The sequence below is a fragment of the Canis lupus genome, chromosome X (assembly GCF_003254725.2).
Source record: "Canis lupus dingo isolate Sandy chromosome X, ASM325472v2, whole genome shotgun sequence".
NCBI classification, from domain to species: domain Eukaryota; kingdom Metazoa; phylum Chordata; class Mammalia; order Carnivora; family Canidae; genus Canis; species Canis lupus.
The window spans coordinates 109358678-109382850 of NC_064281.1; the positions used below are offsets into that span (position 1 = coordinate 109358678).

Here is a 24173-nt window from a genome sequence, read left to right on the forward strand (position 1 = left end):
CAAAGTCACTATGGTTGGATGCCTCTCTGAATTAAAAGGTTATAGATGCCCTGAGGGAGATGGAATATAAATATAAACAAGACTGTAAGAAAAAGGCCAAATGCTTGATCAAAAGACTGGGTGACAAACCCCCGAGCTCTGTAATATTTTTTCTACATTGTGTTGACTCCTTCAAATTTACTATTGTAAACAGGATTTTTAATCCTAAAAGCAAATACTGAAAATCCAGGATTTATTTCTCTCAGTAGATTTTCAACAGTATCGACCTGCAAGCCTGTATATCTTGGTATGATTCCTTTGAACAATCTTCAAACATCCATAAAAAGCCCTGAGACTGGCATTTAGGAAACAAGTATGAGGATAATAGGCTGGCTCTCAGAAGTTACTCAAAATCAGGGATTTCATTTTGGCACACATGACAATGAAAGGAAAGAATAAAAGCTACCAGACTGTATTTTCTCTTCTCAAAAGGCTCCTGGAACAGTAAGGAGAAAGATCTTGATAACAACCGCCACTCTCTGTGTGGCTTTTCTTATAACAAAGAGCGTTGCTGGTACTGAGCCACATTAGACTCTCAGATACTTGTATGTGCGTCTTCAGCCAAATTCCAGTACTCACATAAGATTACATCATAAGTGGTTTTTATGGAAATAATCATATCTCTCAAAATCACAAGCGTTTGGAACAGATTAAAGAACTTATTTTGGAATTGGCTGCTCAGAAATAGAAACCTGTTTTTGGCAAAGTGTGATTTGGCTTTAGTGTATCCTGAAAAGCCAGTGGGATAGTTCCATCCTTCAATGCATTGTTTCACATGGCTTCTGAGTGCCCTGGACAGGATATAAAAATACCTTTTAAAAGACAGATGACTGTGAACTGTAAATAAATGGTCTATACCAAGTCTCACAGGGATAATCTGGCCCTCACAAAGACATCACCGATCAAACAAAACACCAAGACTTTGTCTAAAATAATAGAAAAAGGGTTGGTCGATTTTTATCAATTCAGTAAGAATAAAATTAATTGCAACTTTATTATAATACACATAAAGCTCTTTGACCTAATTTCATCATTTCTAAACTTACCCAATTCAAACTTTTATTTTCCTCCCAAATTTCAACGAAGGTTTCATTTTTCACTTGAGGGTTATATAAAAACCACCTCGTTAGAAGAGGTTATCCTGTCCATTGCCTTCACATGCCGTGAAACTGGTAGGTATCCACAGCCAAGGTCAGTTAAGGTCTCATGCTGTGGCCCAGAAACCATGTGAGGAACTCTCTTCAAAATGCTTCACATGGGAATAAAATGTTTCAAAGTATGGATATAGTTTACAGTTAAGACTCTATTTGTAAGAGGCCTTTTATTTCCACTTATTGCAATAACATGTTACAGCAACTATAAGAGAAAACTTAAGACTGTACTTTACAGCATTTAAAAACCAGTCTTGCAAAAATCTTCCAGGTTGCCAGAGTGACCACTGAACCCTTCCAAACCTGCAGTTCCTTCACCTCCTGGAAATGACGAGCTTTGGCATCCTACATGAAGCAAGCATGTTAGTTTCTTGGCAGAGTCTCCTTATTTATCCTAGACTGCTTCCACAGCATGATTGCTCTCACCCCATCTAAGATCTTCTGGACCGCTCTAATTTGTACAGAGATCAAGTGTTTTCATTTCAAGGTCTGGGTTTGCCATTAACTTCTGAGAACCTTGTTTGAAGGGGGTACAGTAAAAGTATAAACAGTATTCAAATGTCATTTCAGAAAGCCTGTAATGAGTCTAGTACTATTTATGAATAAGCCATAGGGGTAAGGAGGGAAATGTTAGCTTCACTATCCCAGAGGACCTGGAAGGAGAGCGAGATAAGGAAAATCTTCAATCTGAAAGAAGACAATGCCCATCATCAAAGTGTACAAGTGAAAGGATGATAGTCACATTAAAGCATGATGGCAGCCACTCAACGTGTGGATGAAATGAGAGATTAAAAACTATCCAAACCTTGTATAAGGAGTTTTACCACTACCCATTCCTAAAGAATTTTTCATATCTGAAAACATTCATAACAGTATGTATATACAATATGCTCCAGGTGATATTCTAAAAATTGACAGATCCTGCCAAAATTGTCTGTAGTAAGAAAGGGGATGAGGGTTTAAATGTATCCAACTGTATTTTTCTTAAGTGAGTACTGTTAAAATAATTCGAAGTAAGTTTCTGATTGCTTGACTGAATTTAACCAGGTGCTTCTCAAATTGCTTCTTTTTCTTCCTCTCACCCAATTCTGTTTTTCAGGCTGACATGCGAGTAGAAAAATAGTATAGTATCGGTCACACATATATTTAATTGTGTTATATATGTTTCACATATATGACTACATAATAAACGCTCTATATCTATAACACAGATACTGGTTTTATACTTGCAAATACACACATGTCATTTTAGAGAAAAGAAAGCAGAAAATATTGGAACGCATCATAAATAAGTAACTGTCACTCGTTGAAAGTTTTTGTTTCATGGAAGCATAAAGTCAAGTTGGTATCCTCTCTACCAAACCACCAAAAGATTCATTTTACTCACTGTAAAGGGTCATCATCTACATCTCCAGATGGGTTAAGTGTTAACATCAGAACTCATGCCCAAAGTAGACAGCTGGGATACCAAAGCATGGGTAAGAAACAAAGGCAAACATTCTATTCTAATGCGGAAATATAAAGAAACATAGTAAAATGTACACCACTCCTTTTCTGCCAGTGAACATTTAAAACCCTCGTTGGAAGTGAGGGGAAGGGGGGCTCTGCGATGTAAAATATTGAGTCCAGAACTATGGACTAGAGTCAATCTGGAGTCGTCTCCTTCCACACCAAACTTTAAACAGAACCACGTGGCAGTTTTTCTAGGTCGGAAAGACAGTTGTAAGGCAGATACCCGAAATGTTGCAAAAGGGCAACCTGAAATAGGAACAAAGTCGCTTTTAGAAATCATACCAGCACCATTTATGGAGAAGTGTACATACACCCACTGCCAAAGGGAAGGTGCATTTTGTCACTTCCAATGTCACTCCCCGGTCAACTGCATCACTAGGATCTGCCCTGGAGGGAACACAGGCTGTTTTTACCATGAGGAATTAGCACACACAGGGGGCTTCTCAACTGGCACCTTGGGAGTTGCAATGTACACAAATGGCAAAGACCACATTTTGTCACGTGAAAAATGTTCCCGTTTGGTATGTGCAAAAAAAAAAAAAAAAAAAAAAAAAAAGAGGGGAAAACAGGAATACTCTATCTAGACAGACGAGGTACTTTAGCGATAGATCCGCAGCGCGGATGGCGATGGCCACACTACCGACCCCACTTTAAGTACCAGCAAGTCGAATTTTCCACACCTGTCCTTGAGCTGCAAAGGGGGAAAAAAAACCCCACCAAACCACTCATGGTTTCCTGGAGGCATGCATTTCACCATGGCAAAGTGCAACGGGGCGTGCATTACATGAGACGGCAGGCCCGGCTTCAGCGGACTACGGAGATCGCGAGCATTCTTCAAGCACAATGCAGGAAGCTTTACGGAGCGGAGGAGAGCCCGAGAATTTGGAACCATCTTCTCACTCAGTCATTTGGGAAGTGTCATTCCTCAGCCCACTGCTGTCTCAGGAATGCCGGGTGATGGGACCCAGACGTGGCCAGAGGTTGGCTGTGGGAGCAAGCAATGTCGGCAGCCAGGATGGGGCAGCCGAACCCGGCTCAGCCACGAGAAGCAGAGGCTGCTGCGTGCTGCGCCCCAGGGACTGTGTCACGCAGGGTCCCTTCCGAGCCCGCACGACACAGTCACCGGCGCGCCGGGGGTCCTCCTACCTGCCAGGGGCCCGCCACCACACAGCACACCAGAGGGCAATGCACAGTCAAAAAGAAAGAGAAAGAAAGAAGGAGAGAAAACAAGCAAAACACGCGGCCGGCGTGCACAAACCTTCGGGCTCTGTGTTTTCTTTGTGGTGTACTTGCTTCAGCGGGCAGCAGAAGATTTCGTGACACTTAGCACGAAAGGGGGACTCTTTTTTCTTTAATTCCGCAGATTGGATGGAATCTTGCCGTAACATAATGTATTCCTGTGTGCCAGGGGGGGCGTCATCCAGAACTGTGGTCACCACATAACAAAATGAACTCGAGTTAGAGCTTCATGAAAGCAGCGAACGTCTTAAATCACATCTACTCCCAGGGAAGACCAAAGAAACAACATTCCTAAGAAAAGTCTCAAAGCAAATCATTGAATGGCTTTCAGATGTTATTCTTAGGGGCTGACTTTAAAATAACCAAGCCCTGGGAATAGCTTCCTCAACTACGTAGAGCTCTGTTGCTAGTGTAACGAAAATTTAAGGGCGTGAAACTGGGCCAGGAGCACATAAAACCAAAAAATAAATAAATAAGAAGGCCGATAAAAATAAGGCCAGGAGCCTTAACATCAATAACCATATTGTATCTAAATAAACACCATATACTCGCTCACATGTTTCAGCTTAAGATACAATTATAAATATCTGCAGGTTGAACTGGCTGATGTCCCCCAATTGTCAGTGTCTTAGTTGATGTTTCTTTCCTTGGTCTGCTCCCCGGGAGAACCTGACTTTAGCACAACATATACTCAGTCACACAGAAGATTCAAGGGCGCTGCTCTTTAATCTTTGATTTTCAAAGAGAACTGGAGCTGTTGCACATATTCTTCAGATATTCAGAACCCCTTAATGAGAACAAGAAATTCTAGTTGAGAGCCTAACAATCAACACCGGATCTGTATGAAAGACCTACCTGGTTCACGAAATTTGGCCTGGCCTTAGATATATCCCAAGCCCCTCTCACCTTCTTTCCAGACCCTTTCTGGATTTCCTAACCAAGATTGTCAATAACTAGCGCTTTCTCCCTGCAAAAAAAAAAAAAAAAAACAAAAAAAACAAACCCATGGGTTCTGCTTTTACAGGGTCCACCACAACATTCTTCAGCCTGAAAACCACCCACTGAGGGGAGTGGGGTACAAATTCGATCTGTATTTGCATAACAGGGAACTGACCCCAGAGTGGATTTTTTTTTCTCTTTCACACCCTTCCCAATGAGGCCGTTCCATTTTGCCAGGAGTGAGTCAGTGCCTCTAAAGCTGTGATTAATGGCATGCTGACTCATCCTACTCCCCCAAATGCATACACTTAGCATGCATTTAGAAGGACCGATACCACCAGCAACCCTCTTATCTGGAGAATAATTCTGTGGTGTTTGTAAAATATAAACAGCTTCTGGTTGGTATTCAGTGGGACCTGAAGCTTCTGTGTTTGGCAAAGCATTCCAGCTCATTGGCTGGGATTTTAATGACCTTTAAGAACTTTCTTTCATGTTGGGCTAAAAAAAATGGTGTAAAAACCAACAAAACTTTTAAATTAGCATTATGAGTTTAGAACAAGTTATTGATAGATGGCTTGTATGTGCAATTGTTGTCTTCCTTTATAAGCCATTAAATTATGCAAGAAGGTGATGAATATTTTAGTCAGCTCTCTATTTTCCTCTAGCATTCAGCAGCAGTAATCAAAAATATTATATAGGCACACCATCACAGTTTTTCCTGGCAGAGAGTTCCCTTCATCTACTAGGAATGTGACTATAACTCCATAGAATCTCGTTGTGAAATGCACATCTTTCCTAGCAACAGCTGCTATTCAAAACATTTGCAACCATTTCCTGCTATGAGCAGAGTTATGATAATATAGACACTTATCAAATTCCAGCATCACAGCTGAAGACCAATTCTGGTTCTACCACCCAAAATATTTAAAGAAAACCTCCCAAACTTGGAACTCTTTAAAAAAAGGAACTCCCATCATTATATAGAAGCTAAGAAATTCCACTTTCACGCACTGTATATAAAAAATATATTTTACGATGAAAGGACAATTGGAGGAATAAGAAGAAAAGAACAACTTTTTGATAATACATAGGGAACTTGTCATTCAGAAGCCCATGATAAACATCAGGAAATTGACTTCCACCCTCATTTTGCAATACCAACAATGACGTCACAAATAGGCATTTCTGGAGATTAATGGCAGACTGAAGCTAATAGCCTTTTGCTGACTCTCCGGCCATCAGCTTTTCCCAGCTGGTCATTAATTCCCAGAAAATGCCTTGCGCTGCCATCATTATTGTTTAATTATATACAACTGGTTATCTGTAACATACAACAAAATCCTAATAAAAGCGACATGCTGTCCGATACAAGAACCAGTCCCAAAATTCATCATGATGGGGAAAGCATGAAGGTCACAAAAGTGCAGGATAATTGCTTTCCACAAAATTCTCTCTCCTGTTCTTCCTTCAAATTGAATTCAGCAAGCGCAAAAGGTGCCAAGATGAGAGCGTTTAAGGAGCCATGTGAGTAATAACCACAGGCATAGAACATTTCCTTGGAAATTGTGAACATCTGGGAGTTAATGGCTCAGCTTTGGGTCTCAGCCTGTCGCTACTCAATGCCCCAAACATCAGTCAATTCAGGCAAAACAGAAAAAAAAGTCAATTGTCAATAGCTTGGTGTCACGTTGACACAAGAGCTAGAACCACTGTGGACTTTTTAACCAGAAGTGACACTGCATGGGCAACACCTCACTTGGGTCTATAAAATTTCCGAACTTGAGGATATTCTACATGAAAAATTAAAACTATTGTATCAAATCCACTTATTCCCAGGGCTCCCTCAGGTAGGACAGTGGCTATATGTGCAATGACAGCAACAGGATTGGCAGGGGACTTCCCACAGGACCCCAGCACTAGGGCGGGTGAGCACCTTAATTCTTCTTCTTTAGAAAAGAGATGAGGATGCAAAGCTTTCAAGGAGCATTAGCTCTATAAAAGGGGGAGGAGGCTTGTAAAGTAACCAACTCATCAAAACAGGAAGAAAAGAATGTGACTCTTTTTTCCCTGGCTTAGCCCAATGTTTTCTGCCATCTTCCTCCTTCTAGTACATTCCCTTCTTGCCCAAGACCTCTATCCTCTGTAGGCCACTCCTTCTTCTGTTCATTTGAACTATCTGTCCAGATTTATGCAATGACTCCTGCTGCCCTCCCCAACAATAGATTTATCCGATCTTGGAGGGAGATAAATGACTCCAGTGATTAGGTAGACAGTGGATTTACACAAAGCCTCCTCCAGTTTCAGAGGCTCAACTTAACTCTTCACGACAAATAAGACCGGAAGAGTAGCCCATGGTTGATTTCCAGACCATGTGGCCCCATGCTTTGAGGAAGGTTGCTGAGCCCCATGACAACAGCTACCAAGAGGTAGGCCTTTCCTGGGAAATTGCACCCATATAGCCAGTGACCTTGGCCTTGATCACCCAGCCCATTTCCTCGGGATTGCAAAGTCCCACAGGAGTGGTCAAGAGCTGGGAGAAGACAAGTGCACACATGCAAATCCACACATCCAGACACGCAGACACTGGCAGGTGGCATACTCAGACATGGAAGTGACAAGAATAAGTGACTTTAGGAAGGGGATGACTGTTATGAGCACAATTTATGAAAGAACTAGGGCCTGTTATAAATGGTGTTCTATTGACTAACCACTGAGGTAGGTAAGCCTGCATCTAGAATTGGTGTCCCAGCGGCAGCACTGGATTGTTACTAAACCATCCCCACTGTCCTCTAGGTCTTTCAGCAATCACCAAGATCAAGGACAGGGGTAGGGGGGCAGTTAGGGCAAGGGAAGGGGGTTTAAGTCTAAGCCTGATGACCTGGTCTAAGCTACTCATGTTCACAGAGATACAGTATTCCCATTTTCAACTAGACACAGAGAAAGCAATAATCCATAGCAAAACTTAATCACCAATAAAAAATAATCCCAATGTGAGACTGGGTGTTATACTATATGTTGGCAAATTGAACTTTAAAAAAACTAAAAAAAAAATAATCCCAATGTAATGTACCTTTTAAAGGTGTTTTTAATTAATGAAGTTAACATTTATCCCTATTTTTAAAAATCCAGTTGTTTTGCTCTAGAACTTTACCAATAAGTATAACATTGGCTACATAAAACAGCTACCCAAATATTTAGCAATATCACAAACACTACAATGTAATCCTCCATGTCATTCCAAACAAAATTTCTTCAGAGATTATTAAATGCAACCCCTTTGTCTCAAAACATAAGAAAAATAAAGCTCAGGAAAGGGTACTTTGACAAAGCCCAGCCTGAGAGCCATGATTCCAGCATGTTTACCAGCAAAATCTAAAGTAAGACTGCGTTGTACAAACACTAAATTAAAAAGGAATAGGGTACTTCAGTATGACTTAGCTTAAAAGATTACCCCTGCCTCTAACACATTTTTCTTTCACATTTTTCTTTCTTCATCCAAAGACAGAAAGGCAACTAGAGACAGCCTAGGAAACTATTTCGACAATGCCACATAGGCCCTTGCCCCCTTGCCAGGTCACTGTAATTTTCAAGGTTTGCTGGCTTCAAACTGGAAGCAGTTAACAATCCCTCAATTATTTGATGATGGTGGTTTTTTTTTTTTTTTTTTGCTTTCAAATGAACTCTTCACAGAGATGACTCAACATACGTAATTAATGGTACCTGATTCTAAATCAAAGCGAATCTGAGATCACCAGGGCAACAGAAATGAAATGATTGGAACTACCAATCAAAGTTATTAGACATATATTAGTGACTCCAAGAGACAACTACATAAAAACACCTATGAATCAGAAAATGTGGCAAAATATACACATTATCAAATGTCCTCACATAATGAGAAAAAAAGTGAGAAGAAAATAGGAGTAATTGGAGCAATTACTCTTCCATGTCATCGAGCACCTGTCATGCTGAAAAGTACATTCAACCACAGGATGAGTTAGCTCAAGACCTCCATTTTGCCTTCTGGCTAACTACCTATTACTTATCTGTATATGATATTTAAACTCTACTGCCAGAGTGAAAATGATCAGGATGGCAGGTCTTTTTTTTTAATTTATTATTTATGATAGTCACACAGAGAGAGAGAGAGAGAGAGAGGCAGAGACATAGGCAGAGGGAGAAGCAGGCTCCATGCAGGGAGCCCGATGTGGGATTCGATCCCGGGTCTCCAGGATCACACCCTGGGCCAAAGGCAGGCGCTAAACCGCTGTGCCACCCAGGGATCCCGGATGGCAGGTCTAAGGTAAATGAGTAACTGAAGTAAGTAATTCACTTAACGGAATTGAATACTAATGATCAGCCTAAAAACAACTTTAAAATACTTCTTCCAGAAGTTTCAGTTGCCTTCTTCTTTGCAACCTCCCCCGTCTCCATTCAGCCCCCTCAGCCACTATTAGGAGTTCCTCCAAATTTTGTTTGTTCAGGCTGTTTTGTTCTTTTTGCAGTAGGATTAAATGCAGACTCTCTGTCGTGGTGGCTTCCCACCTCCTCAATTCCATCAATACCTCTCTTGTTCTTCCTCACACTAGATTTTTCCATTAGTATCTAGAATATGGTAAACATTTTCTTGCCCGAAGACCATATACTTGCTGCTGATTATGACTCCCCCTCTATGTCCTACCAAGTTCTACTTAAATGTCACCTTCTCAGAAATGTCTTCTTGGCTACCTTAGGTAGGTCTGTACACAATTATAATTTGTAAATGTGTGCATGTATGTGTGCATGTATGTGTATGCATGTGCGCAGGGATGCACATGTGCATGTGTCTTGTCTCACTCTCCCTACAAGAATATTGAGAAGCTCTCTCAAGCAGGAACATTAATTGTCTTATTTATCACTCTATAGTTTTTGGGTTATCATAATAGGCTTTTACTGAAACGTTAGGTTGACAATTGTTTTCATATGTATGTCTTTCCTCCACAACTTAAATGTAAGTTCCAGAGGGAAAGAACCATGTCTTTTGGTGTCATCTTTGCTTTCCCTAATGGCCTAGAATGCTTTTGCACATGGTAGCTCTGCATGCATAAGATCACTCCCTTCTAGGGAGAGTCATGCCTACCCTGAAAGTGTGTGCTGAGAAGGGATCATAAATGGAAGGGGTTCAGCATGTTGCCTGGCAGCTGGCAGGCACACAGTGGACACAGCCATGGAAGAAATGCTATCTGTGAGAGAGATGAAACTGTTGAGCACTGCACTCTGGCAGTGAGGACACCAGGCCTCACTGCTAACCTTCTGGGGGACCTTTGGAATGCCACTTCACCTCTGAGCCTCAATTTTCCCATTTCAAAAGTGATGGGTACTAGGCCAAGGGTTCTCAACACTGGCACTTTTGACATTGGGGCTAGATAATTCTTTGTTTTAAGAGGCTGTTCTGTGCATCAAAGGATGTTTAGCAGCATCCCTGGCCTCTCCTCACGAGGTGCCAGTACCATCCCTTCACTCTCCTCCCCTGGCCAAGTTGTGACAACCAAAAATGTCTCCAGATATTGCCAAATATCCCTTCCTAGCAGGATGAAGGCAAAATCACCTTAGCTGAGAATCGCTGGACTTGATGATGGATAAAGCCCCTCTGGTTTATAAACCTCTTTATAGAGAATAAGTACCAATCCTGGAAGTCTCTTTGTGACCCTTAGAGATGCTAAGCATCCTGCCAGGACTCCGCTATTCTGTTTGGGGCATGATTACTACCCCGCACAGTCCAGACAAGAAAGAGAAGGAAATGCACCAGTGAGTGTGCCCCATCACCTCGGTAACAGAAAGCCTTTGACTGGCAAGATGTCAAGCACAACTGCTACACATCAGTGGAGTCATTGCTCAGCCTAGGGCAAAGGCTTTTTCCGGCAAATGATGACACTGGGCAGCACCTATGGTGAGCATCCTCAGACACCTGCTGTGAATAACAGGTGAGGCACAGCCAACCAAAGACCTGGCTTGGATGGGTATGAGAAGTACAAAGAGGAGGCTGGGAAACTCTCTCTGACCTTATCCAGGGAGCTTTCTTGAAGCCTGGCCTTCCCATCTTCTAAAAGCCCAAGTCACCAGGGAGGAAGCATCCTCCTAATGAAGACAGAAATGAGTCCGTTAACAAGAAAAATAGCCTGTTTCAGCTATCTCCACCTAGCCGAGTTCCCCTCAGCCTGGTGCAACCACAGTCTAAACCACAGTTCTCAGCTGTGTTGGAGCATTAGCGTGACCTGGGGCACTTTAAAAAAGTAAGATACCCACAGTGATCAATTCAACCAGAATCTCCAGGCTGGGGCCAGGCACTGGTAGGTTTCCAAGTTCCTCAGCTGATTCAACTGCACAACTGGGGTGCAGAATAATTCAAGCCTTTCCACATTGTCCCCAGTGAAAAGTCCTCTTTCCCCCCTTGGAGGATGGGCCCTGGCCCCCTGTCATCTTATGATTTCCATTTCTTTCCATATCTCAGCCCAGCATTGCCACCATGCATTGTGCGGCGGTGCTATATGAGGTATAAAATTGTACAGCAGTCCATATCTCCACATAGCAGCCCCGTTCCAGCTGGAGCAACCACCATGGCTTGCCACAGCTCTACCAGTACATTAATCCATCCCTGCCCTCTGTTCTCTTTATTATTTTTTTCAAAATGATTCATTCTCTCACCAGCCAGTTCTGTTGAACTGAGTCAAATGAAGCTATATTCTTATCAACACCCCTCAAGGTGAATGTCTTAGGCTGGTGACAACATATGTCTTTGGCCTGAAGCCAGCCCATGATGCCTCATCTTGCTACCCTGGTCCCTCCACATCAGCTCCTTACATAGGCTCCTCACCCTCAAGATCCACACAGCTATTTCCAAGTTTCCATATGCTACAGCCTTAACCAAGTACAGTCTAAGCTCCCAGTCACAAAACAAAATGGTGCCAAGAATTCATTGGGAACTTTGTTGGTGATTGGCTAAATATGCTGGGACTTCTTTCATGACATCAGACAATTAGAGATTGGGGATACATTTCCCAGAAATTGCTTCTTTGAACCCTGTAATTCAGGGGTTCTCCACTCTAGCCCCAGAATCAGAATTGCCTGGGGAGCTTTTTTAAAAAAGGCTCACCTCTAGAGATTCTCATTTAATTGGTTGCATAGCACGATGTGGGTCATAGTAGTCCTTAAAAAGCTTCTCGGATGTTTCTAATTGTGCAGCTAAGGTGGCAAACCAATATGTCTAATTGAGGGAACAAGAGAAAAAATAAAGCCACAAATGTAAGCATGATTAACTGCAAAGATGTTATCCTGAGCAAAGAAGGAAGAACTCTAAAGAAACTGGGACTTTTAGGTGCTAGGCCTTATAATTGAGTAAGGAACACAAATGGATCTTTCAAGGAGAAAGTCTCAAAAGCCTTAGGGAATGCAGAGGGGTGTATAGGCAAAGGCCTTACAACCAATCTGTCCTGGTTTCAAATCCCAGGTCTGAGACCATAAGTGGTCTCCACAGTGTGGCGTTGAGCAAGCTATGTACCCTCTCGGAGGCTTAGTTTCTTCACCCATAAAATGGGATGCCCGCTGTTCTTAAAGGAAGGCCCTGAACCAGCAGCACAGATACCACATGGGAGCTTGTTAGAAATGCAGGCTCTTAGCCTCACCAAATTCAGACCAAGAGAATCAGCATCAGTCTTTTCAAAACATTCTGAGGTGACTGCTACACACCTAGAAGTCAAGATTTGCCTAGAACAGTGGCTGGCACACAGTGCAGACTCTGTCTGGGTTTACTTCCTTCTCTCTCAAGGCCAAACAACTATTTGGGCAGCACTTCAATGTATATTTGTGGCAACCCTGCCACCTCTGCTATGACCTTGGGCACATCCATGTCCCATCTTTTATAGATGACCAAACTGAATCACAGTGTTCAACAGGGCTGTTTTAAGAATTAAGAGAGATTTTGTGGGTAGAAGCATATGTGGGTAGCACAATGCCTAGCCCTTGATAGGTACTCCATACACACGAAGTACTCCTTGAGTATTGACCGAGGTTGAATCGCCCTTAATGCAAAAGTGTCTTTCCCTAGTCTCCACAAGGCTTACACAATCTTCATTTTAGTTTTCTAATCAAAGTAGGGGGGTTGGCCTGCAGGAGAAAAAAGGTGGCTGTACCACCCATAGAGCAGTAAATTGACTGACAAAAGGTATTTCTTCTGGAACGATGTATAGAATTTCTTTTTTTTTAAGATTTTATTTATTTTTTCATGAGAGACAGAGAGAGAGAGAGAGAGACAGAGAAACAGAGACACAGGCAGAGGGAGAAGCAGGCTCCATGTAGGAAGCCTGATGTGGTACTTGATCCCGGGCCTCCAGGATCATGCCCTGAGCCCAAGGCAGATGCTCAACCTCTGAGCCACCCAGGCATCCTATACATATGGAATTTCTAGAAAATGTTTACCTATGATTGGCTTCATTGAAGAAAATTGTATTTGGTCTCACTTATTTTCTTTCTAATGCAGTGGTTCTGGCCAGTCTCTTAAAGACTGAAACTCTATGGGTGCCTGGGTGGCTCAGTCGGTTGAGTGTCCAACTCTTGGTATCAGGTCTGATCATGATCTCCCAGTAGTGGGACTGAGCCCCACTTTGGTCCATGTGCTCAGCATAGAGTCTGCTTCACATTCTCTCTCCCTCTCCCTCCCACTCACACACACTCTCTCTCTCAAATAAATAAAATCTTAAAAAAAAAAACTGAAACTCTAGGCAGCCTGTAAAGATTACTGTAAGACAGACTCTGGGTATTACTTTTGCATCAAATTTTCTGCCTCTTCGTCCATGCATAAATAGGGAGGCAATGGCATCATTCAATAAGTGGCCTTTCTCTTCAGACACAATAAGCTAGGGGACAGTTCCCATATAATTCCCTGCCTAATGCATGTTTGTTCCAGTCAGCTTTGCTCTATTTGTGTGTGTCTCTGTCTGTCTGTCTGTCTGAGGCTTTGCTTTTAATAATTGTTAGTACAGGTGCTCTGGTTAGGCTCACAAAATGATGTCATAGCTACTCATAGCAACATCCTGAAGTCTTCTCAGCCTTCGATCTTAAGACCTTTCTTGGGCAATATCACAGGCTAAATTGCTAGGGAAAGCCTATTTTCTCCTATCAATCGTTTCCATTTTTAGAGCACCAACTCTCAGAGGACTGGGGTTTCCTCACCAATATACTAGAGAGCACACTCTCAAGCACCACACCCACATCCTCCTGGAAAATGTGCTCAGCAACACCATACTTCTTCACATGGCATGCTTGAAGAGTCCTGCACTAGTCGTTGTCATTATTTCCCTAGAGTTCTTATTGCATATTTCGAAAGCTAATCTGTGATATAAATCTCATGGTTGCTCTAAGTCTCTGGAGAGCTCAGGAAACCCCACTTTACAGGCTCTATTGACAGCCAGGAAGTCCTTGGTCCTGGTAATCGTAACTGGAAAACAATATAATGCTGCTTAAAAATTATGACTGGGAGAGTGATGAATGCCATCAAACTCACTTCTCCCTCTCCCTCTCTGTCCCAAAAAGGTAACTAAGTAGCAAACTCATTGTACTTTATTAGTCAGGAAATAGTACCTTTATTTTCAAGCAAAAGGAATTCCCTTATTTCCCATTCTTGCTAGTGTTCTGTGGTCATATGTGCCTCTATCACCTACTGGCACTCCTTCTACCAAGGTGACATGGATGAAAGTTCACTCACGTCCATTAGCAGCCCGCCATGACTGACCCTTTGGCAGGAACCATAAAGCAAATACCAACACATGGGCTGATCTATAAAAGCCATTTCTCAGAAACAATAAAAAACGTGTATATCACTGTGGCTTTGTGCTACCTGGCATTCTACATAACGTGACTGTGCCAGTGATTTGAGAAGGGGTAAAGGAGAAAGAAGGTCCAGGAAAAGAGGGAGGAGAAGGCTTTTCCAATTGATCAAGATGTGAGTCCTGGCAGGTCTTGTTTCATTTAAAATATGCACTGGTTACATCCTTCTCTCCCTAATTAGTCACAAACTGTACTCAAGCTCATCAAAAGGCAGTTAGTTCAGTTCAGCTGCAACATCATATTATTCAGTGTGCAAGCTCAAATGGCCCTCAACACCTCCAAGAAACACAGTTCTCATGTAGATGCTGCAGAAGAATTCTTACCCTTTGGATAGTTAAAAGAGGCACATTAAAAAAAAGGCACATTTTTAGCTAATGGAAAGCATTACAACAAAATCCCCAATTACAATAGCTGAAATCCAGAAAATAATTCTAAACAAGAAGCATTCTAATTCAATGAGCTTCTTTCTTTGCACTCAAGCCTGTCACAGTTTCTAACTCTCCATTCAGTAAATAGAGCTGGTGTTTCTTCTCAGGAGGGCTGTCCCTGCAGGAATTACAGATGGGAGAAGATATTGTGCCAGGTTAGAACCCACTCTAAATTTGTTTGAGAAGAATTTCAAAGCACATGGTATTTGAGTTTGTTTACTCTTGGCAGCATTTCTGTTTAAGAAAAAGGAATTACAATTATTTTAAAAGCCTCAAGCCATCAAATGTCCTTTAAATAGCATTTAATGATTTAGGTGTAAATGAATCATAAACACTTAGATTAAACTTCCTCCTCATTCCCTACAAACCCAGCTGGTTAAGTAAGGTTTTAACAAAAGAGCACTCAGTCTGCTTCATCCTTTTCAAGATAAGGTCATTGGAGGGGGGTCTCCAAGCTGGGTCTGGTGCTCATGTTTAAAACATTGGGAGTACTCACATTATATTTTTAAAAGGAGTAAAATAGAGTGCCGGGTGTCTACTATGCACTTTCACATATCATTTCTAATATCCACAACAACTCCATGAGACAAGTATCATTATTATCCCCACGAGACACAGAGGAGATTCGATGTTAGAAAGGTTAAGGAACATGCCTAGAATCACCCAGCTATCAAGACACAGAGTGGGATTCAAACCCAGGTCTTCATGCCTCTGTAGCCTATATTCTTACAACACTGTATCTGATAATCATTTGTGTATCCGTGATAGGCAGGATAATGACCCCTCAAAGATGCCCACATCCTAATCCCTGGAATCTGTGAATATGTTACCTTGAGGCAGCAGATGTAATTAAGGTTGCTAATCAGCTGACCTTTAGATGGAAATTAGCCTAGATTATCCAGGTAGTTCCACTGTAATCAGATGAGCTCTTAAAATCAAAAGAGGGAGGCAGAAGAGTGGGTCAAAGAAATGAAAAAAACGAAGTGGCAGGACAGATTAAAAGTATGAGAGGACCCAACCTACTGTGGCTGGCTTTTAATGCTGAGGAAGGAGGCTAGGGGCTAAGGAATCCATGTAGCCTGTAGAAGCTGGGAACAGCCCTCAGATGCCAGCTAGCGAGGAAACAAGGATCTCCAGGCAACCAGGAACTGAACTCTGCTAACAACCCAAAAGAGCAAGGAGACACTCCTTCTCTAGAGCCTCCAGAAAGGAATGTAGCCATGCCAAGACCTCCATTTGGGCCCAGTGAGATGTGCATCTGTCTTCTGATAAAAACCTTATGTTGCTTAAGCCGCTAAGTCTGTGACAATTTGTTATGGCAGAAATCAAAAACTAATACAATATTCAAAGTTTAATGCTGAAAACCTAACTCAGGTTTATAACTCATAAGCCTTCTACAGTTATTTTAATAACAGTAATTAAATATCACTTAATAACAGTAATCAAATATTACATATGGAATTGACATATCTTGATCTTCAGCCTGAGAAGAAAATATATGTACAAAAATGCTTCCTCCGGCCTTTTCATTTTCTATTCCCAACATAATAGTACCTTTCAATACTCTTTTAACGAATACTTACTGGGAACCTACCATATGTCAGGCACTCACTAGTGAATGTATACAGTATACAGCAGATGGGGAAAAAACAAAAACCCTTGCCCTCATAGAGTTTACACATTGAGGGGAGGGGATAAACAGTAAACAAATCAGAAAGGTGAATCCCCCAAGGGTCTCTGAGTCACTCACAGGAAGAGATCTGCTCTGAATTGCTGCTGGACCCATATACATGAGAAATAATCTTTTACAAGGTAAGGGTCTGCTGTGTGAGCTTTCTGTCACTATAGTATAACTTGGTCTCATCAAAATAATATGGACAGCCTCACTGGGAAGATGATGTTGGAGAATGAAGTGCAGAAGACACTGAGCCATGGAGACATCTAGAAGAGCATTCCCAGTGGAGGGATCAAAAATGCAAAAACTCTGAGGTAGGAGTAGGAGTTGCTGGGTTTTTTTTTAAAGATTTTATTTATTTATTCATGAGAGACACACAGAGAGAGGCAGAGACACAGGCACAGGGAGAAGCAGGCTCCCTGTAGGGAGCCCGATGCGGAACTCGATCCCAGGACCCTAGGACCACGACCTGAGCCAAAGGCAGACGCTCAACCATGGAGCCACCCAGGCACCCTTGAATCGCTATTTTTGTAGAAAATGGAGGTCAACGTGGCTGGAATTGAGAGAATGCGGGGAAAGAGTGACAGGAGGTCAGAAAAGAAATGGGAAGTCTGCTCATGCAGGCCACGGTAATAACTGGCTTTCCATTCTGAGTGGCAGGAAGCCATGGCATGGTTTCAGGCAGAAGAGTGATGTGATCTGGCTCATGTGTTCAAAAGCTCACTCTTCCTGCTGTGTACAGAAGGGACTTCAAGGAAGAAGAAGCAGAGAGACTGCTTAGGAGGCCACTGCTATAATCTAGGTAAGAGATGATAATAGTACGTAGTGGTATAGGTGGAAAGGATTCTGGGTACACATTCTAGGAACATAGACTCTTATGAATAGAAGTTCCATCTAGAATGGATAAAGAAGTGAGATATATATATATGATTATATGAGATATATATGTATATATATCTGATTATATATATATTATATAATGTAATACTACTCAATTATAAAAAGAGAAAGATATCTTGCCATTTGCAACAACATGGATGGACCTTGAGGGTATTATGTGACGTGAAAGAAATCAGTTAGAGGAACACAAATACCATACGATTTCATTTATGTGTGTAAGCTAAAAAACAAAACAAATGAACAAACCAAAAAAAAAAAAGACTCAAAAACAGAAAAACAGGTAATTACCGGAGGTAAGTGGGTGGGGGGATGGGCAAAACGGGTGAAGGAGATTAAAAGGTATAAGCTTCCAGTTATAAAACAAGTCAAGGAAATGAAAAATGCAGCACAGAGAACACTGTCAATAATATTCTATTAACACTGTATGGTGACAGAGGGTGACTACACTTATCACAGTGAGCACTACCCTTACCATAGAATTGTTGAATCACTATGTTGTACACTTGAAGCTAATGTAGCACTGTATGTCAATTATACTTTGATAAAAAATAAATTAAAAAAGAAGTTATATGTAACAGTATGCAACATCTAGCAACACTAATACAGATACCTTTTGATAACGGTACATGGACTATATAGTTCCCAGAGGATAAATATTTACTGTGGACTAGCTAATTCTGTTCTTTAGACATTGGAGAGATACTACCTCGCCCTTAGCTCTCCCCTGTGGTATCTCATTGGACTAAATACATCTATATGGAATATGATCAAGTAGGTATCCAGCAAACATGAACATTGCAGGAGAGTATTAATGGCATCAATAGAGATGATGGGCAGTTTGCAAAACAACATTCTTGAGAAATCAATTCCCCTGACCCTTTACACCATTCTTGTTTCTCTTCTATAAACCTAGTTTCCTTCTGTCATGTCAAAGACTCCACCAAACAAGTCTAACACTTCAAGTGCTACTAGAGAAGAGGAATGGTGGGAAAACAACCTTAGAACTCAGGTGCCTGGACTCCAAGCCCAGCCTAGTAGCCTTCCCCTTGCCTTATAAGTCACACCATCTGTATGAGCCCAAACTTGGACCTCAAATGGAATGGACCAGATGATCTCTAAGGTTCTTACTGCTTAAGTTCAGGGTAAGGGTCGGGGGTTCTTCTCTCTCCTTGATAATGTTTTCAATATGAAGCTCACTAGCATAAGACTGTTGGCTTCTCTCTGGTCCATCATTCACTCTTTCCTGGATGGGGTACTGCTGAGGTCTGAAAAGACAAACTAGCAGCCCTAGCCTAGCCCCTTCCTTTTTCCTTTCTCCTTGGGAGCCAGCTCATCACAGAAAGCATGCATTCTGCTCTGCTCCTCTATGCCTTAAGCTTTGCAGGTAGAGGTCCATGCCAGGTAAAGGAATGAAGAGTAAGACAGGGATCTGCAATGATCCAGAGCTGCCTGCGGCTGGGTAGATACATCTAATTATGGGGTTCATTATTAGAATGTCCATCTCTTCTTTTTTAAAAAAAATATTTTATTTATTTATTTATTTATTTATTTATGAGAGAGAGAGAGAGAGAGAGAGAGAGAGAGAGGCAGAGACACAGGCAGAGGGAGAAGCAGGCTCCACGCAGGGAGCCTGACGTAGGACTCTATCCCGGGACTCCAGGATTAGGCCCTGGGCTGAAGGTGGCGCTAAACTGCTGAGCCACCCAGGCTGCCCCTAAATATAGTTAACACAAACAGTTTTATTGGTTTCAAGTGTACAACATAGTGATTCAACAAGTCTGTGTGTTCTGCTATGCTCGCCACCAGGGTAGCTACCCTCTGTCCCCATACAACCCTATTACAGTGCCATTGACTATATTCCCTATGCTTTACCTTTCATCCTTATAATTTATTCCCTAATTGGAAGTCTGTACTTCCCATTCCCCTTCACTCATTTTGCCCATTCCTCTACCACCTCCCATTTGACAATCATCAGTTTATTCTTTGTATTTATGGGTCCGTTAGCAGAAGGTTTTTAAATTAACATCCAGCTCCTTCCATCTGTGGAGGGGGCAAGCCAGCCTTCATGTCTCCCCTCCTTCCTGCCTATTCCTCATTCCTCCTTACCATTTTTCCTGTCCTAGGAGTAGAAGTCTCCTGGTACTGATCCTGGCCATGAAAAAACAGTGGTAACCATTGTAAGTCAAATTGGCCAACAGAATTTGACGTTCTTGTAGAGGTTTTAGGATTTGTCCAATACTCTAGAAGCCATGATTCTGAGCATTCGCAAATATTGATGGCATTTGCGGGGGTGGGCGGGGACACTCTTTCTTCCTCTGTCCAAGTTGGGAACAAATTAAGAAACAAGTCAAAAGAGAAAGGTGTATAAAGAATAAAATATTACCTTTATTCTAAATAAGTCTGACATTGGGAGATTAAGTTTTTGTCTGTGAAGAGGTGGACATTCGGGGATCCCTGGGTGGCTCGGCAGTTTGGCCCAGGTGTGATCCTGGAGTCCTGGGATTGAGTCCTGCATTGGGCTCCCCCGATGGAGCCTGCTTCCCCAGGAAAGCAAGGCCTCTGCCCATGTTCCTGGCTTCACCTTTGCCTCTTTGCTCCTGAGCAAGTACCACTTGCTTCTCTTTTCCCAAAGGCTCCCTGGAGGCATGTGGACTAAAGTATGTTAACCAGACTTGTAATATGCTCCAGCCATGGCTGTTGGGAACAACCTGAGGTAAGTCCCTCAGGCTCGATTCAGGTTCCTAGAAAAATCTGGAACTAGAGGAGTCCTACTGCCATGATAATTGGACTAGTCCCACTTGTCAGGGAAAAAGGCATGCAATCATTGAAGAATACTGTAATGGTTCATTTTATGCATCAACTTGAATGTGCTGCAGTGTGCCCAGATATTTGAGGGTATTTCTGTGAAGATGTTTGTGAAATGAGATGAACATTTCAACTGGTAAAATGAGTAAAGGAGACTGTTCTCCCTAATGCGGTGGGCCTCGCCCAATCAGTTGAAGGCCTGCATAGACCAAAAGGGCGGACATTCCCATAGTAAAGGGGAACTCCTTCTGCCTGATGACCTTTGAAGTGAATCATCAGCTTCATTTCTGCCTCCAAACTCAAACTGAAACATTGGCTCTTCCTCGGTCTCGAGTCTGTTGGCCTCTGGACTAGCGCTATACCATCAATTTTCCTGGTTCACAGGCTTTAGGACACAGACTGGAACTAATCCATTAGCTCTCCTGTTTGTCCAGCTTGACTCACCCTATGGACCTTGGGACTTGCCAGCCTCCATCACTCTGTGAACTAATTCCTTATAATTAACAAATATATCCTATTGTTTCTATTTCTCTGGAGAACCTTGACTAATGCAAACACCACAGGAAGCTGGGAGACATGGAATATTATTTGTCCATTTCTCTAACCAAACTGCAATTTAGCCACATTGATTCTTGATTGTAAAAATAATCCTTCTTCTCCCCATTTACTTCCAATGCTGGGTGACAACTCCACATTGTGGACAGATGCTTGGGTGACAACCAATGAGTTGAGTTATGCCCTTGTTTCATCCCCCCCTTAAAATGTAAATGAAACCTGTGATGGCAAATTTAAAAAAAATTAAGATGTAATACAGCTCCCAGATCAGTTGATTTTCTTAATCAAAAGGGATAAATCTGGGCGGGCCTGACTTAATCAAGCAAAAGCATTAAAAGTGAGAGACTCACCTGCTGGCCATGTGAGCAGCCTTAGGAGGGGGCCATGGAGCAAGGAACTCTGGGCACCTGAGAATGGCCCCCAGATGACAGCTAGCAAGAAAATGGGGGCTTCAGGCCTATAGCCACAAGCAATTGAACTCTGCCAATTGTCACATGAGTTTAGAAGAGGACCCTGACCTCCAGAAAAAAAGATAACCCAACCAATACCTCCATTATAGCCTTGTGAGATCCTGAACAGAGAAGCCAGCTATGCCACGGCCTCCAAATATTTATTGGTAGGGACTTTATCAGCTACAAATGTGCTGTTATCCTGAGGTTTTGATTGTTAAGACTGAAGGACCAGGCTGTTGAGCCAGAGTAATTAGGATGGCTCTCTACCTGTTCCATAAAGATTACCATGATAAAGAAAAACAATTATCTCAATATTTAGCATTAGTCACCTTAGAAGGATTACAACAAAAGAAAAATTTCTAAATAGAATGTGAGTAGACTAAAGCGTCAGTAACATTTCTTCCACTTGAAGTAAAGTCATTCTGAGTATGAAATATAAAAGCCTCTTTTTTAGGAGAAATTTTCTATTCTTAGAAGAAGCTCGTTTGTGGTTAGCTTTATTTCTTCTTTCAGAGAAAAAGATGATTTGAAAACACGGTCATTTCATTTTAAATAACATAATCACTTTTGAGGAACTTTCTTTTTAATTAGAAAAGGTTTTCTTTTTTCCTATCTTTTACTGTGGTAAAATATATAGAACATAAAACTCGCCATGTTAACCATTTTCAAGTGTACAATTCAGGGAATTAATTATATTCACCATGATGTGCAACCATCACTAATATCTAGTTCAAAAATTGTTCATCACCACAAGCAGAAACTCTGTAACTCTTAAGCAATAATTCCTCATTCTCCTCTTCCCCACCCCCTCCAACTTCTAATCTACTTTCAATCTCTGAATTTGCCTAAGTGTAATGATACAATATTTATTCTTTGGTGTCTGGCTTATTACACTTCACAAAATATTTTCAAGGTTAATACATGTTGTAGTACGAATCAGAACTTCCACTATATGTATATGCCACATTTTGTTTATCCATTTATCTGTTGACGGACACTTGAGTTGTCTCCAACTTTTGGCTCTTGGGAATAATGCTGAAATGAACATTGGCATACAACTATCTGTTTGTGTTCCTGTTTTCAATGCTTTGGCTATATACTTAGAAGTGTAATTGGTGGGTCATAAGGTAAGTCTATACTTAACCTTCTGAGAAACTGCCAAAGTGTTGTTCACAGTGGCTGCACCATTTATATTCCCACCAGCATGGTATGAGGGTTCCAATTTCTCCACATCCTCACAAACACTTGTTATTTTCCTTTAAAAAAAATTATAGCCTTCCTAATGGGTATGAAGTGGTAGCTCATTGTGGTTTTGATTTGCATTAATCTAATGGCTAATGATGTTCAGCATTTTATCATTGCTTACTGGATATTACATATTTTCTTTGGAGAAATGTCTGTTCAAGGCCTATGCCCATTTTTTTTTCTCATTTTGTTGCTGAGTTTTAAGAGTCCTTTATATAGGGGTGCCTGGATGGTTCAATTGGTTAAGCATCTGAGTCTTGATTTCAAGACTTGATCAGGTCATGATCTCGGGGTCAAGATGGGATTGTGCTGCACACTGGGCAACTTGCTCAGTGGGGAATCTGCTTGTCTCCCTCTCCCTCCACTCCCCCCCATGCTTGTGCATTCTTTCTCTCTTAAATAAATAAATAAATAAATCTTTAAAACAGAGTTTTTTTAATATATAAAACACATATCAGATATATTATTTACAAATATTTTCCACCATTGTGTTGGGTGTCTTTTCACTTTGACACTGTCCTTTGCACAAAAGTTTTAATTTTGATGAAGTCCAAATTTATCTATTTATTCTTCTCTTGCTCAGGCTTTTGGCATCATATCTAAAAAATCTGGTGCCAAATCCAAGTACATGAAGAACTATCCTTATGTTTTCTTCTAACAATTTTACAGTTTTAGCTCTTACATTTAGTTTGTTAATCCATTTGAGTTAATTTTTGTATATAGTGTGAAGTAGGGATTCAATGTGATTCTTTTGCATGTGGAATTCCAGTTGTCCCAGCCCCATCCATTGAACAATTGTTTCGGCATTGAAGGGACTTGTCACCCTTGTCAAAAAATCAACTTTTTAACTTTTAACGGATCATGTTTTTCCAAAATCTTTCCCTTCTGTTAGGCCCTAGAGGTTCATTGAAAACAATATTCTAAAAAAAAAAAAAAAAAGAAAACATATATTCTTTTGTCCACGATTAAGATGGCTTTGTACCACGATAGCCAAACTGTGGAAGGAGCCTCGGTGTCCAACGAAAGATGAATGGATAAAGAAGATGTGGTTTATGTATACAATGGAATATTACTCAGCTATTAGAAATGACAAATACCCACCATTTGCTTCAACGTGGATGGAACTGGAGGGTATTATGCTGAGTGAAGTAAGTCAATTGGAGAAGGACAAACATTATATGTTCTCATTCATTTGGGGAATATAAATAATAGTGAAAGGGAATATAAGGGAAGGGAGAAGAAATGTGTGGGAAATATCAGAAAGGGAGACAGAACGTAAAGACTGCCAACTCTGGGAAACGAACTAGGGGTGGTAGAAGGGGAGGAGGGCGGGGGGTGGGAGTGAATGGGTGACGGGCACTGGGGGTTATTC

At 41.5% G+C, this 24173-nt stretch overlaps 1 protein-coding gene across 4 annotated transcripts in view; it reads right to left on the reverse strand.

Moving 5' to 3' along the window:
• Positions 1–24173, reverse strand: part of FGF13 (fibroblast growth factor 13) — a 497912-nt gene that overhangs the window by 197029 nt on the left and 276710 nt on the right. For 2 of the 4 annotated variants that reach the window (XM_025460883.3, XM_025460884.3), the window contains exon 3: positions 3961–4128. The exons of the other annotated variants lie outside the window; for them this stretch is intronic. In XM_025460883.3, the coding sequence (XP_025316668.1) occupies positions 3961–4128 (168 nt within the window). The remainder of the gene's footprint in view (positions 1–3960; positions 4129–24173) is intronic. 4 annotated transcript variants of the gene reach the window in all.